Raw genomic sequence first — 14426 nt, forward strand, 5'->3', positions numbered from 1 at the left:
TTTGGCTTTTGGATGAAATTTCAGGATGAACCAAAATGCACGTTATCCTTTCCACTGAACATAACATCTTTTTTTTTTTATGTTTCCATATTTTTTTGCCGATATCATGTTTCACTTTTAAAGTTGAACCACTACAAGTGATAATCAAGTTAATTGAAATGCACGATACCATAGTGGGTAGCAACCAATCTCTCGTTTTTGCAGAGAAGCCACAACACTGTACAGTTGTTCTCATATGCATGAGAATATGAAAACATATTGCCACCAACCCTCCATTTACTGTACAACAGTCAATAAATTTGAGCAAATTGTCTGACTCATTTTCATCCTGGGCAGATTTGTGGCTATGGTTTCCCTCAGAGAGCTGTTAGATTGGAAACAATTGCCCCTGGATTTTTTTTTTTTTTTTTTTATAAATCAATTTTTAACAAACAAACTTGAAATGAAAAAAAATCATGGAAAAATAGTGATAACCAAATATAGTGAAAATATATTTTTTCAATTTATGAAAAGGGGTTTTGGGTGGGAAAAACATATTTATAAATAGTAAACTTTCAATTTTTGTTCAAAAATGAAAATGAATTTAACAAGAAAGATGAAGGTGACACTTAATTCGCCTTAGTCGGCCACAAAAAAAACAGATCTGGCCCCTAGGCCTTGAGTTTGAAAACTTTTAATTTAGTTCAACGGCCAGGGTGGGGGAAATACAGACACATCCTCGCCCATGCTTTAACAAATCTGAATAGCCCTTATTTATACGCTCATTAATGCATGTTGCTGCTTCCCATGGTACACCCAACCACGAAAAGAAACATTTGTTTTGATATCCTGAGATAAAAGCATGCAAAGGTTCTTGCTCCTGTTGCCACCACCAAATGAACACAATAACCTACTTTTGATGTGCAAACATTTGGCAAACTTAAAAATGCATATTTATTTTTTTATTTATCTAGGGCATAAGTCACACTATGAAAAACAACACAAGATAAACACAACCACTACACAACCCTCCCACCATCTCTGTGCTTCCTTCACATATATCAAAAGGACATCGAGATCATTGGAATGCAAATTGGGAATGATCACACTTTTTTTTTTTACTATGAAAGTCCGCAAGCTTCCAGGCAGCAACGGGGCATGCTGACGACATTCAGGTCAACACTCCGTGTTTAGATGTCAGGGAAATAACGCCAGTGATGTCACCATCGCGACACATCTCACTGAAAACTAGGGAGCAGCACCGACCTATTGAATTAGAAAAAATATATATATCTGTGACATTATTTTCAAGATATGCAGATAGTCTTTATGTATTTAAACTTACACTTCTCAGTAGGAGATATGTGCCCCCTATGCCTCTTTTTCTGCGGCCATCAATGGGTTATGAGTGCCTAAAAAGATACACGTATTATCAAAAACAATACGATCATCTGAAAACCACTGTACTGTATAGTAGTATACCATTCTTGTCATCTGCTGCAATGTCACTTTCAGTCCATGAGGTGGTACTGCTGAGCAGTCGACTTTGGCTCTCCCTCATTGGCCTGAAGGGGAAGTGGCGACCTTCTGTACTACTGGAGGTATAAATATAACACAAAGAGCAATACAATAATCGACTTCAAAAAAATACTGAACTGGAATTGTAATTGAGTGATGTCCGCTCACAGTAAACACGAAATCCATTTTTTATTTCACTAAGAAGATTTTTTAAATTGTTTGGAGGAGATCCACATTGCTCACCTTTTTATATTGACTTTTTCTTTCCTGACATTTTGAAGTTTTGTTGTAAATTTTTACTGGGCTAGCAAAAGCTATCTCAGCTACTGAATAGCATATAAATAACACCAGTTTCTTCTGTTTCATAAGTTGAAAAGTCTAATTTGGAACAATATATCACTGATGAGAATTTCCTACAAATACGGTGGATGTAGATGTGACCTGATCCTAAATAGTCCAATGATTTGATCGGCATCTTCATGAATCATTGGCTTGCAGACTAAAATATGAATAACTTTTTTTTTGCCGTTATTTTGAACATACCTCTTTGGTGCTGGGTTGTAGCTGGTGGGTGAAGAGGGTTGCTCAGGGTCAATATTCACCAAGCATGTAGGGAATGAGCAACCATCCCCTAAACTGTAGTCGAGACGGGAAACAGAAAATATATTCTTTGTGGACAGTTTTGGAAAGTGGCATTACACCATTTTGTGTTTGCCTCACAGGCAAATCTTTGGGCTGTATTTTCATGCCCCTTGCAAGTCTAGCCCAAACCGCAGTCTAATTGCACATGGGTGGAATTTATTTATTTTTGTATTTTGCTAGACTACCGCAGATAGACGAGCGCTGTTGTGGGAGGGAATGCAGCCGACTCCCGGCCAATCGAAGCGGCTCTCCTCATTAATCCGTTTAAATTCATCAAAGAGATGCATGTGCGCCTTGCATCCCCGATCGCGCGTCCGCGTGACAAACCCATTCTTTTTTGCAGACATGCTCGAAGAGAAACAGGCCCTTTGAAGATTCGCTGAAACTAAAGGGCCATAACTGTTCATCAGTTAAGTTAATTAACCATTTAAAAACCCCGCCCCGAGACGTTCACCATATTGTACCAAATGACCTTACCTGGAGAAAACAGGAAACGGCCAATATTTGGCTTCATCGCCAAACACTTGACGGAAGTTCTTACTGGAGCCCAGACTGAATCCGTTCTTGTCTGTGCCATGACGAAACACTGGCGCACGAACAGCCTCTGATAGATGGAACAGCCACGGAGTAGATAGAAGGATTTATATAATAAAGAGTTGTACGGTATATGGCAGAAGGGAAAACATAGCACGAGCAATGAAAGGTTCCCAGACTAGTTGGTACTCCCTTTGAGTTCAATCAAGGCTTAAATTCGTGCTTGGGTTTCAACAGACATTTAATGTCGTCTACGTGTCTTGTAGATGTTAAACAACAAACCAACAATGCCGTCAGAACTAAGAAAAGAGCGAAAATAAGCTCAATGAGCACACAAAATAAAGAGGCTTCACAATAAACAATTAAGAAATGAAATGACAAGTATATACATAGGCCACATTCACTCAAAAGGAATAATAACAAAAAGCACGTCTTCTGGACAAGCTCCGCCCTTGTCGTCCACCTGTGCGTCAATTAACAGTGTCCCTTAGCAACGTGGAACAAAAAGTCTGTTCCCCTTTTCAATAAAGTTTTAATTCAAATGAAATCATCTGAAAATTATGACTTTTTTAACATTTTTTACATACAAATAATGACTATTTATTAATCCAAGCTATGAAATTAATCAATTAAATAAATGAGCGTTGCCTCTAATGGCAGCAACACGAATGTCAGAGCAGGTGCGACTTCACTTCCTGAGTCGTGATGCCTGTAATGTCTTTCATTTGTGAGCCTTTTGTTTGACTGCAATACGACACAAACTCTCTGTGGATAATCCATCTGCTCCCTCCACACATACAAGCCTGTCTAATAACCAAAGAGGCTCACGAAACAACTGCGTCGATGAGACGGCGCAAACAAGACTTTTTGGATTTTTTCTGATCCACGTTGAGGAGAGGCAAGACAGAAACGATACAAGACAAGCTACCTACCAAGAGTGGATCTATTCTTGAAGACAAGCCAGCAGTGATAGATGAAAAGCGAAGCGAGGCTGACTGAGAACATGGACGCAGAGAAGAAGAGGAAGAGAATGTGGAACTTGGCTTGAGTGTCCGGGAAGCCATTCTGTGGTGGGGGAAGTAATACAAACACACAAAAGCATGACAACGCAGCGGATGCTAACCTCTGGTCAAACGTGGACTACTTTAGTGGGAGCTACGCAGCTAATGTAAGGTTTGACAACTACAAGACTTTTGTACTTTTTATTAAATAGCTCAAATGGTTACCAGGTATTCTTTCAGACGGAAATGGGCTTTACCGCCAGCCTTGTGGAAAAATGTGCAGTACACGTTCGTTATCATCAGGCCATCCACCGACTACGTTTCCGATATACATTTCATTACAATATACATTTACTTACCATCCAAAATTTAATGAAGTATTGGAGGTCTGTAGCAGTTATAAAAAGGCAGTAAAGTAGGGAATATGCCAGAAACAACATAAAAGCCTTGTAGTTGGAGAATCCCACACAATTGTTCACCCTGAGAGAATAAAATAAAACACTAGTTAGAAAAGTGACATTATTTTGTTCTGCATTACACACCATTTGTTCCACCATTAATTTGTTCTTTGGACAAAAACGTGTGGAAAAGCATTACAGCATTTATCGCTGGAGTTACGTTTAAAAATAAAAATAAAATAAATAAAAAATAAATTTTATAAAATAGCTACCCTACCGTTTAAAAAAAAACAAAAAACATTCAAAATCTTACTCGCTTGATACGTCGAGGCAGTGAAATGTCAACCATGTGATAGTAAGGGAACGCTTGATATAATGTTTATAATAATTAAATATTTATTTAAAGTCAGTTTATTTCTTTGGCTCCTCCAATTTGGAATAGTTCCAACACAGTATAATTGTAAAGTGCTAATTTTTTTTTTATTAATTGCTTTAAAGTGACAGTGTGTAGGTTTAGCGCCATCAAGTGGTGAACTAATAATAATAAATAATAAATGCAAAGTGTGGCACCGTGGTGCGTGTGCTTCAAATCAAAATCGTTTGTATTTTAATACTAACTAAATCCTACGCAGTCTCTTTCATGCTTAGTACAAGCGGCAGAAAATATAATTTAGAAATCATCTCGTTTTCAAGTTAAGATTCACATTTCGCGCTTCAATCACATTGAAACGCAAAAATGCAAATGGGTGTTTGTGGGAGAACAGAGAGCTGCAAAATGTGACAGAAATTCCTCAACGCTAACTCCTAACGTTTGTAACATGTCGTGATTGTTCCGAACGTTACAAAAAAAAAATAAAAAAAAATAAAAAAAAATAAATAACAGAGTGGCCGCTTTGGCTTTCCTTCTGCTCCGTTTTGGTTGCAAGATTTGTGCTTGTTATATCAATAATATTGCTTAAATTAAAAGAAAAAGCTTTGTTTTGTATTGTAATGATGACAATGCTTTTGAATTCCTTGATACCATCATAGTTTATATATTTTACGACAGACAAGCCAGATCTGCGTACCAGGGACAGTGGTGATCCATCTTTAGGATACATCTGAAACACAGCACAGTCATACACCAGCATTATTGGACCTTCCTGTCAGTCAGTACGTCATGAGTTCATTTGAATTTTTTTTCCCAGCACACGAGCAGAGAGAGACATACTTATCACAAACTGAACAATGGTGACATCGATCAGGCTTCAGCAGCTGGCAGCGGTCACAAAAACGGATTGCTGAGGAAACACAGACGATTTCATCAAACCAACATCAGCAGTGCCTCGCAAGCACTTGAGCAGTTAATTAATTAAACGAATGCATATAAATTTGCCTCAATATTGTTGCTTGTTTGGCGGATCGATTTTCGTCTGTCTGACTTCCTGTTCACCCTGCACAGGGCCGCAGTGCTGACGGCCCAGGGAGCGTGCGAATGACTGACATATGATGGCCAATATGGGGCAGATATGATTGAACCCAATGAACTCTGCCTAGCAACAAGTGTCAAAGCAGCTATTACCTTTTTTCCTCTCCATTTTTAAACAGTTTGCCTTGTGTTATTATATATTTAACATTACTCATTTAAAAAAAAAAAAAAAAACGTGGAAATACACATTTTATTCGCATGTGAACAGCGATACTGCACTTGTCCTACCTCCAGAGTTGGTGCGTGTGTAGATAGGCAGCTCCTTAGCTATTCTCCTCAGGATCTCCTGCTGCGACTCACCCCGGTCTTCACGCTCCAGCAGCTCCTTGTCCGAGTAGGATAGGCAGAACTTTGTCGAACAGGACGCAGAGGAAATACAAAACAAAGCTGTCTTGACGCTTGTTGATTTCTCCCCATGCATTTGTCAGTGCTAGCGCAAACATTTTGTAGCCTAGCATGTTAGGGGAATGCGGGAACACGTTCAAGCATGCAGCTGAAGCCCACGCAGAAGAAGAAAAAAAAATATTTAAAATTTATGAATCTTCTATTTTGGTTTTGTGCCCCGCAGGGAAATGGTTTAAACATCTCTAATCATTCTGGTGACAGGTGGTTGTGTTATTACTTTGGCTGTTGAATGCTAGCTATCTTAGTTGACAGTTCAACAACTGCCCATTCTCCACATCTGCTCCTTTTTGGCTCAGTGCTAACAGGCCGTAATGATATTGTCCTACATTGTTTTTATTTCGCCACGCTGTGTGTGGCGTACTAAGAGGAGCAACTCCGCATTAGTAGCCAGACAAGCTATGCTAGCTAGCTAGCTGGTGTAAGTAGCTACACGATGTAGGTGTCGTGACAGCCAGCTAAGTGAAACTTTTTGGGGCCGTCTCATCTTAATTCTCAGTTTTGTCACTCAATGTGTTCATGAAAAAAGGAGGCTGCGCTTTTATACCAAAATAGTAAATTTAACGTTGTAAACAACAGTAACGTTATTCACGGCTCTACATTAACACTGTGATCACATAAAGGCAGATTTTTAAATAATAATGAATCAATTAAAATGCACTGTGAATTGTATCTACATAAAATTTTGAAACAAAAAGGTGAAATGCATATGATTGTATCGGTACTTGAAAGTTAAATATGAACAGTAGGCCAATTTCGTAATAGGCATACACCACTTTTTACAATCTTTTTACAAATTAAAAATAAAGTAATCATAAATAAAAGCCTCCATGTACATGCACTTTTTTTTTTTTGTCTGTGAATGCCCTCTGCGATATTTGTGTGTTCTCTCTGCATGCATTTACAGCTGAATTGAGTGGTCAAGCAAAGAGAGTAGCATCGGAGTGCACCTCTTGGCACTTTTGCAGGAAATAGCCTTAGTCCAAAATGCAGCACTTAATCACACACTAAGGCCGCCATCTACCTCTGCACTTCCCACAATGCCTCAGCTCACGGGGTCAATAAAGCTGCGTCGTCATCTCACTCACCTCCCTCAGTGGGTTCATGGGCTTGGTGAAGATAGTTTGCCAGTAAGCCCAAATAAACATGATGAAGACGACATGGTACACCATCAAATAGACGACTGAAAAAAAGAAATGCAGGTGCTCGTTTATCAAAATGGTTGCATAAATTGAATTTTAAAGAACCTAACTCATTCAATCAAACGAAATATTACAGGACTTTGATAACTATGAAATTAAAAGATGTAGAAACATATTAAAAACATCGGCAATAAGATCTTCCAAAGTAGTTGAAATGTCTTCCAAAGCAACAGAAAACACCCACCGAGGTGAAATGACATTCCACGTTAACCATGTTAGCGAGGTAATGAAAGTATGTCAGGACACAGATGAGAAAGACTGGTAGAAAAAAAAAAATGTTTTGATAACAGCTGCATCCACACAGACTCCAACACCGGATTCAACTCAACATCTGACGCTGAGAGGTTAAATAATTCTTCTTGATTTCTTGGGCATATTTAATGAAACACTTACCCTTTTCCCATGTGTCTTCAATTGAAACTGCAAAATGAAAGAAGCAAATATATGTAAAGATGTTCTGATATGGAGGTCTTTTTTTTTTTAAGATAAGATGTCCTATGCAGGTTAGTTCACAGTTTTCATGTTATAGTTTATGCATCTAGTGTCTGTTAACATTGTGTACATTTTCAACAGTCGCTACTCGCTACATCTTGTAAATAGATGGTCTGAGTGTTGAAAGGCAGATAGATGTTGGTAGCTTTAAAAAAAATAAATAAATAAAAGTGGGTCAGCCGCAGATTGCTTGAGGTGAATTATATAAACCCGACAATGGGATTAACTGAGCTGCTGAACGAGAGTGTCAGCTGACGCTAGTTCCACACAACTGTCTCTGTGTTTGTCTGAGGACCACATGCTAGCCGCTGTCCCCGTCCTCTCGTTCCCAATCCGTCACAGCTTCGCAAGTTTGTTCCACCGGATGAAAAACATACTTTTTAATAGGCCGCTGTGCAAATAATGTCACACTGCACTTGAAACAAGTCATCTTCAAGCTCGAGAAATTCAATCCGGGACACTCGCTCAGCTAGTTTTAGGTTAGGGTTGGAGACTGTTTACTCTGCTTTAGTCAGTCAGTTTTACACTTTTTAAAGGGACTATGCAGGTCAACTGTGTAATTTAGCATTCAGGGATTCTATGTCTTCACACGCCTTTCTCCATTCTTGTTGATACATAACACTGTACTTGTTGGATTTCAGATTATTAAAATGAGCATTAACATAAGTCTTTAAGATGTTAGAGATAAGTAGTGAGGTCTATGAATATATCTCCCTAAACAAAATAAATAACTTAAAAAAAACAGAAAAGATGAGTGCATTTCAAAATGGTGACTAAGCTGTCAAGAGCATGTGAGTCTTTTACACACATCATCCACAATATTTATAGACAAATCAGCTTGGACACGTTGACAAAACTCCCATGTTCAAATCAAATCAAATCAAATCAAAATCAGACACACGTCTCACAAGGCACTCTCACGCGCACTACATGCACACTCAGTGCCCAGACATGCATTTCCTTACCCAAACAAAGCTGCACAACGTAGGCGTAGTACGACCAAGCCACTATGAGTGCGATGAACAGGACGGGGATCCAGTAGAAAACTCTCTTGCAGCCCCGTTTGACATTACGTGAACCTGACGGTGCCATAGTCTAGTAGCGGATCATATCCGACGTGGGTTCACGCGAGCGGGTGTGTGTTTGTGTGTGTGTGTGTGTGCGCGCGTGTTTACTCGCCTATGTGCACGCGCGCATCGGTGTCTCCCTTGAGGACTGTCAATGCATCGTGTCTTCAGATGCGACCAGCCTCATCAATCCTTAGAATCCCCCCCACCATGTGATGCTGCAGCATGCTCAGCCTCAGACACTACACAACTACAAGTTGCTCCGCCCCCACCAGCCTTCAACGCCAGCCCCTTGCGGGTTGCCATGACGGCCGTAGGATGCTGCAAGGCTGGCAACTTTTTTTTTTTTTTTTTTTTTCACCTGAACCAGATGGGTTCAATGAGTTCATGCTCGAGTGTTGAAATGGAGGCAGCCAAGAACACGCACACATCAATTCGCATGCGTCATTGACATGTGACTACTTTGTAATTTTATGAAGGGAGTTACACTAAAAATAATCTTTGTAAAGGCAATGCGAGGTTGTTTTTTTTTTGGTACGTTTGTGGATTGTATTTACAAGAAAACCAGCGCTGCCGCCATGAGGTCGAAATATGTAGTACAGGACAGTCATTGATTGTTGTAGGTCAGTATTATAAAGCCCCTATCACACAAATAATGGCTTTAAAAACATTTTAGTTGTTCGTTCTTTGAAAGCTACCAACTTCTGTTGTGTTTTCTGAGGCGTAACAGAGCGAATGGCATAAGGACAGGATGGAATTTTAACAACTGCGCTGTATGCTCCCTGCCGTCATTTGAAAATTCTAGTTACAGTAATTGGATCTGTGTTGAAACTTGCTCTTCACGGGAATTTAAAAGTATTTCCTTACATGTACAAAATACCTAACTTATTGCACTTTAAAACAATTCGTAATATTTTTTCAACAATTATTTACATATGAAACTGAACCTAAATCAACCAAAGTGAATCGAATTGAACCATTTAAGTGAAATTACCTAGTTAATCCATCTGTCAAAGCACACTTACGCGACAAAAGAGATCTTCAGTATAGTTTGAAATATGTCTATTATAATACTTTATTTCATTTACCGTATTTAATGTTGTCTCTTTAAATATGACTCAGCTGCGCAGAAGGGCAGTGCCTTGGCGCCCTCTACTGACGAGCCGCCACTGTTTACTGTTGTAAGCGGATGTTCAGTCAATAATGAATATGTATTTTTGTCTGAATGTATAATGCTCAGTTGTTTTATTTTTTATTTTATTGTCAGAAGAATCCGTGAAGTGATCTTAATATTATTAGAACTCATATGTACTCAATACTCCAGACTGTACTTTTTCTTAGGGCAGGAGCTAACTCATCATTTATTTATTTATTTATTTATTTGTTTATTTATTTATTTGTTGTTACTTGTTACACAAATGTCTAATAGAGTTCCAGGGTGGAGCGGATGCGCTTGTTTCATGGCTGTAGTGCCCGCCCCAACGGGCCGTCCGTATACCAAAAACGATCGCGTCCTTTCTTGCGTGGCCGCACGTGCCACAAAAAGCGCAGCACAAAAACATCACGAGTTGACTGCTTGAAATACAGCACATGGTTGAACTGGCAGCTGCTTTTGCAAGTGAACACGACGCGACCCGATCCCAACCTCTGAGCTCGGTTACAAACTTAAAACGTTGGATGAGCTGTCTCGAAGACTGCGACCCCTCGAAGACTTGGGAGTGTTTGCGCAGCGAGCATTGTGAATTTTGAGGGCTTTTGCAAGCGAACGATTTCAAACTCAGTTGGCCAGAACGCTAACATGTCGACTAATCAAGTGAAGAGCTGCCCCATTCCCACCAGGGTCCTCACTCTGAAAGACTGGTCTCAACTTCCCGACTGCTACAGCCAGACGCCCGGGGGGACTCTTTTCTCCACTACGCCCGGTGGTAAGAAATATTGAAAAGAAAGAAAGGAAAAAAATGGACAGCAGACTTCTGTTTTAAGTATGACACGTTATGCTGAAACACGGTTACATTGCTGGAATTGACTTGTCGAAAAGGCACCAACATGATGAACGAAAAGTGGTAAAAATAAAAACAAAACAAATAATACAACCACAAGGTATCGCGAGATGTTGCAAGTAATCACGTTAGTCTTCTCATTTATTTTTTTTTACTTATAGCGCACGTGCGTCTAACTTGTAATTATACGGTTTGGTATAGACATCGTATAAGGAAATCGCAACGTCCATGTTGAATTAGCACAGCGCCTGTCACGTGTTTTCAAGTCTGTATATAAGTAATTATGGGTTACTTTTTTTTTTTTAAACACCATTCGTGTTGGGACATGATCGATAATAAACTTTTGTGCCCCGATGACGTATTGCCAAATTATGCGTACAGTCACCAGCTCCACTACTCTATTGCGTTTTTAAGTCTTTCTTAGTAGTCCTGCACTAATAAATATTCAAGATCAGTACACTTAAAACGACAACAAAAAAGCACGTGTACCCTCAACACAACAATTGGCGTTTAACCAAAATGGTGTGCACAGTGGCTAATCGTTTCTGCTGCTGTAAACATGACTTGTACAGTACCACCCAGTCAACAGGGTGTTGATATCCTGCTGCCAGTACAGTTCAAGTGATTGGCTGCAAAGGGACGAGAGGCTGGCCTTCCTCTGATCTCCGTTGCAGGAACAGAGAACATGTTTACGCACAACTAGAAAGTGGTGCACTGTAAACATCAAATGGATTTGAATTATTTGCAACAAAAGTAACACTCAGAAACACAAGCCAGCATTACTGAGCCCTGTTTGAATACAGAAACTACTGTAGTCTACTGCTTCCTAGATTACGTCTGCCTTATTATTTTTGTTTTGTCTTGTCACTCCTCCCTTTTGTCCTGGACAAACTGCTCAGAGTGCAGTTATTGCGTAACATGTTTTTACCCCCAAGTGGACAGGCTCATCAGAGATGTACAAAATAGGTTGGTCAAACTCCAAAAAAAAAGAACATTAGTAGCAGACCACTGCTAGTCTGTCATGTCAAACACAACACAGCAATGTTATTGCTCAGCTTGTTGGAAGATGGCCTAAAATCCAAATCTTGACAGACTGCAAACATGTCATCGCTGATTTACGATGTTGGAGAACTTTGAGAAATGCATACTTGATGTGAGGCTATTTTCTCCTGAATAGAAATGCTACTACTGATCCAAAGACTGATGATACATGTGTCTTTAATCTCCGAGAGTTTTTAAATGGGAATGTTGTGTACTCTGATTTCCTAGAAGTCATTGCAGTGACACCCACAGCCCCTCCCCTCTGCACTCGAATGCACGTACTCATGCTTGTGAGTCTTTAAAATTGCAGGATGTCCAGTTGAATCTTTTTTTTTTTTTTTTTGGCTTTGCGTTTGGAACAATGAAAAGAATTTTTGCGGTAAGCGATCCAAACCAAACCAACTTTTGACCGCCGTATCTATCGTTAATATGGAAAATAAAGTATTTTCCACGGGTGGAAACCGGTTTCTGATGGTTAAAAAACAAAATAAATAAATAAGATGTAAGTCAGTGGGAATTGGCTTCTATAATTTTGAGTGACATTAAGTGATGGAAAAATGTCTGCATTTCAACAGGTATGTATGCAGATTTGTTTATATCCACTGTATAGAAATAACTTCACATTCACACGCATGGAATATGGCTAATTGTACGCAGGGTTCGACATTTTACAACCATCGATTGGAAGCAGACCTAATATAAAGATCTCATCTCTGAATGAATCAATTTCCCACCTCAGGTACCCGCATCATCTACGACAGGAAGTTTCTCTTGGATTGCAGAAACTCCCCTCTTGCCCGCACACCCCCATGCTGCCTCCCCCAGATCCCGGGGGTGACGTGCCCTGCTACTCACCCCGGAAGCAAACTGCAAGATGTCAAAGAGGAGGTGGAAGAGGAAGAGAAGGACGTTGCAGGTAATTTTTGCCTCATCCATGTCATATCTCTGCGGAGACAAATATCGTCAATTTGCAACTGCTGGAGTTGTCTATAGATGGCAATATTTTCAGATTTTTTTTTCCGTGCTGATTATAATAAAATGACATGACCTTTGATAACATGGTCACATAGAACAATGCAGTATAGTACAGGGTGGCGTGTTCGCAAGACATCAAGTATGTGTTACTCTAGCTGTCTATGGACCATAACCAGGAAAGAAGTAGCTTTTGGACAACTAGGCAATTGTCAATATCATAGTTATGTATACTGAGTCATTTTCTTACTGCAAAATTTGGTTTGTTGTCCGTTTAACTAACGTTGATTGCAGTTCATTTGGAAAAAAAAATATCCATCCATCCATTTTCTTGACCGCTTACTCCCCACAAGGGTCGCGGGGGGTGCTGGCGCCTATCTCAGCTGGCTTTCGGCCGTAGGCGGGGTACACCCTGAACCGGTTGCCAGCCAATCGCAGGGCACACAGAGACGAACAACCATCCACACTCACAAGCACACCTAGCGACAATTCGGAGCGTCCAATTAACCTGCCATGCATGTCTTTGGAATGCGGGAGGAGACCGGAGTACCCGGAGAAGACCCACGCGGGCACGGGGGGGAACATGCAAACTCCACCCAGGAAGGCCGGAGCCTGGACTCGAACCCTCGGAAAAAATGTGCTCGCTAAATTTGCTGTAATTCTGTAAAATCACAGTAGCACAAATATGTTGTTTAAAAATGGTAATAAATACTATTCACATAAAAAAGGTAAATAGTGTGCCTATTTGTGGCAGCGGTTGATCTAAGGTTTTGGTGCCATAGTTAAGTTGGACTGTGCACAAGTGAAAAGAAAATCAAGACAAGTGTCAAGTCATCTTTATTTATATCGCGTTTGAGGATTAGGGCTCTTTTCCTTTCGTCTTGTGTTGGCATGTTCAATTTGCTCAAGCTCCTGCCTGTGATGGTCACACCCTCTCGGGTGTTTTGTATTTTTGTCGTGTCAACTGTGGTTGTGTTGATAAGGGATGCAGTTTGTTTTCCTCTTTGTGTCCGTTAAGGAGTGGTTCTCCTTTTGAGGGGCTTGTCAGTATGACCCACTCTTGTCTCTCTTCTCTCTCGTTTGAGCAGATGACAACCAGTTTGAGATGGACATCTAAACTCCAGTTTTACCTCCTGTGGAGAGTCATCTATCAAAACGCCTCCATGGTCAGTCGTGACCGAAAAGTGTTGCCGAAAAAAGCTTTTTTTTTTTTCTTCTCATTTTTAAAAACGATGGAGGCTAGAAAGGTAGGATCTTTTGACCCTTGTAACGTGTTTGGCTTAAACATGATTACTGGATGGGTTGCTTGCTCACTTGAGCGACAGCAGGATTTGAAAAGGGGAGAAAAACAAACAAACATTTTTTTTTATATTGTTTGTATATATTACAATGTATTATATGTACTTTGTTTTTTAAGTTGGCAAGATAATTTACATTTCAATGGATGTAAAAGTCAGCCTTTTCACTTTTTATTTTTTATTTTTTTTTTGTAGTTGACCCTACTATATAATGCACGCTGCATTTGCCACCAAGTGTCTACTTTCTGTTAGGGGCTTACTGAAAAATATCCTATTTTTACGGAGGAAGGGATTAAATGTGAATAATTCCAAATAAAGGCTGGGAAAAAAAAAAAAAGTCTTGTTTGTTTGTATACTTTTGATACATGCATATGATGTTAGAGTTGCTGTGGTTATACTATAAAATTGTACT

General features: G+C 39.8%; 2 protein-coding genes across 4 annotated transcripts; one reads left to right on the plus strand and one right to left on the minus strand.

Annotated features, from left to right (window-relative positions):
- Positions 1-480: 480 nt before the first annotated feature.
- On the minus strand, positions 481-8954 carry zdhhc2 (zDHHC palmitoyltransferase 2). Of its 3 annotated transcripts, none has more exons than XM_077531804.1 (14): positions 8816-8954; positions 7538-7564; positions 7031-7125; positions 5769-5889; positions 5283-5352; positions 5140-5172; positions 4034-4154; positions 3900-3938; positions 3606-3738; positions 2617-2743; positions 2041-2133; positions 1462-1574; positions 1325-1391; positions 481-1245 (listed from the first exon to the last, which is right to left on the minus strand). In XM_077531804.1, the coding sequence occupies exons 3-13, from the start codon at positions 7112-7114 to the stop codon at positions 1351-1353; spliced, it is 975 nt and encodes a 324-aa protein (XP_077387930.1). In that variant the 5' UTR covers positions 7115-7125; positions 7538-7564; positions 8816-8954; the 3' UTR covers positions 481-1245; positions 1325-1350. The 3 variants fall into 3 exon arrangements, with proteins under 3 accessions (XP_077387930.1, XP_077387928.1, XP_077387929.1); XM_077531802.1 differs by having other exon boundaries at positions 8602-8954; XM_077531803.1 differs by lacking the exon at positions 3900-3938 and having other exon boundaries at positions 8602-8954.
- Positions 8955-10215: 1261 nt separating this feature from the next.
- On the plus strand, positions 10216-14343 carry eif4ebp3l (eukaryotic translation initiation factor 4E binding protein 3, like). Its single transcript, XM_077532742.1, has 3 exons — positions 10216-10628; positions 12484-12660; positions 13805-14343. Exons 1-3 carry the CDS (start codon positions 10502-10504, stop codon positions 13831-13833), a joined length of 333 nt encoding a protein of 110 aa, XP_077388868.1. The 5' UTR covers positions 10216-10501; the 3' UTR covers positions 13834-14343.
- Positions 14344-14426: the final 83 nt, after the last annotated feature.

This window comes from Festucalex cinctus, chromosome 9 (assembly GCF_051991245.1).
Source record: "Festucalex cinctus isolate MCC-2025b chromosome 9, RoL_Fcin_1.0, whole genome shotgun sequence".
In the NCBI taxonomy this organism is placed as follows: domain Eukaryota; kingdom Metazoa; phylum Chordata; class Actinopteri; order Syngnathiformes; family Syngnathidae; genus Festucalex; species Festucalex cinctus.

Bases quoted from the DNA above. Each gene is read 5' to 3' on its own strand.
- zdhhc2 (XM_077531802.1), bottom strand. From the start codon at position 8,728: ATGGCACCGTCAGGTTCACGTAATGTCAAACGGGGCTGCAAGAGAGTT. The intron at 5,173-5,282 runs GTATGTCTCTCT...GCTGTGTTTCAG, and splicing joins CATTGTTCAGTTTGTGATAA to ATGTATCCTAAAGATGGATC. The intron at 2,744-3,605 runs GTAGGTAGCTTG...TCCATCTATCAG, and splicing joins CAAGAATAGATCCACTCTTG to AGGCTGTTCGTGCGCCAGTG.
- eif4ebp3l (XM_077532742.1), top strand. From the start codon at position 10,502: ATGTCGACTAATCAAGTGAAGAGCTGCCCCATTCCCACCAGGGTCCTC. The intron at 10,629-12,483 runs GTAAGAAATATT...TTCCCACCTCAG, and splicing joins TTTCTCCACTACGCCCGGTG to GTACCCGCATCATCTACGAC. The intron at 12,661-13,804 runs GTAATTTTTGCC...TCGTTTGAGCAG, and splicing joins GGAAGAGAAGGACGTTGCAG to ATGACAACCAGTTTGAGATG.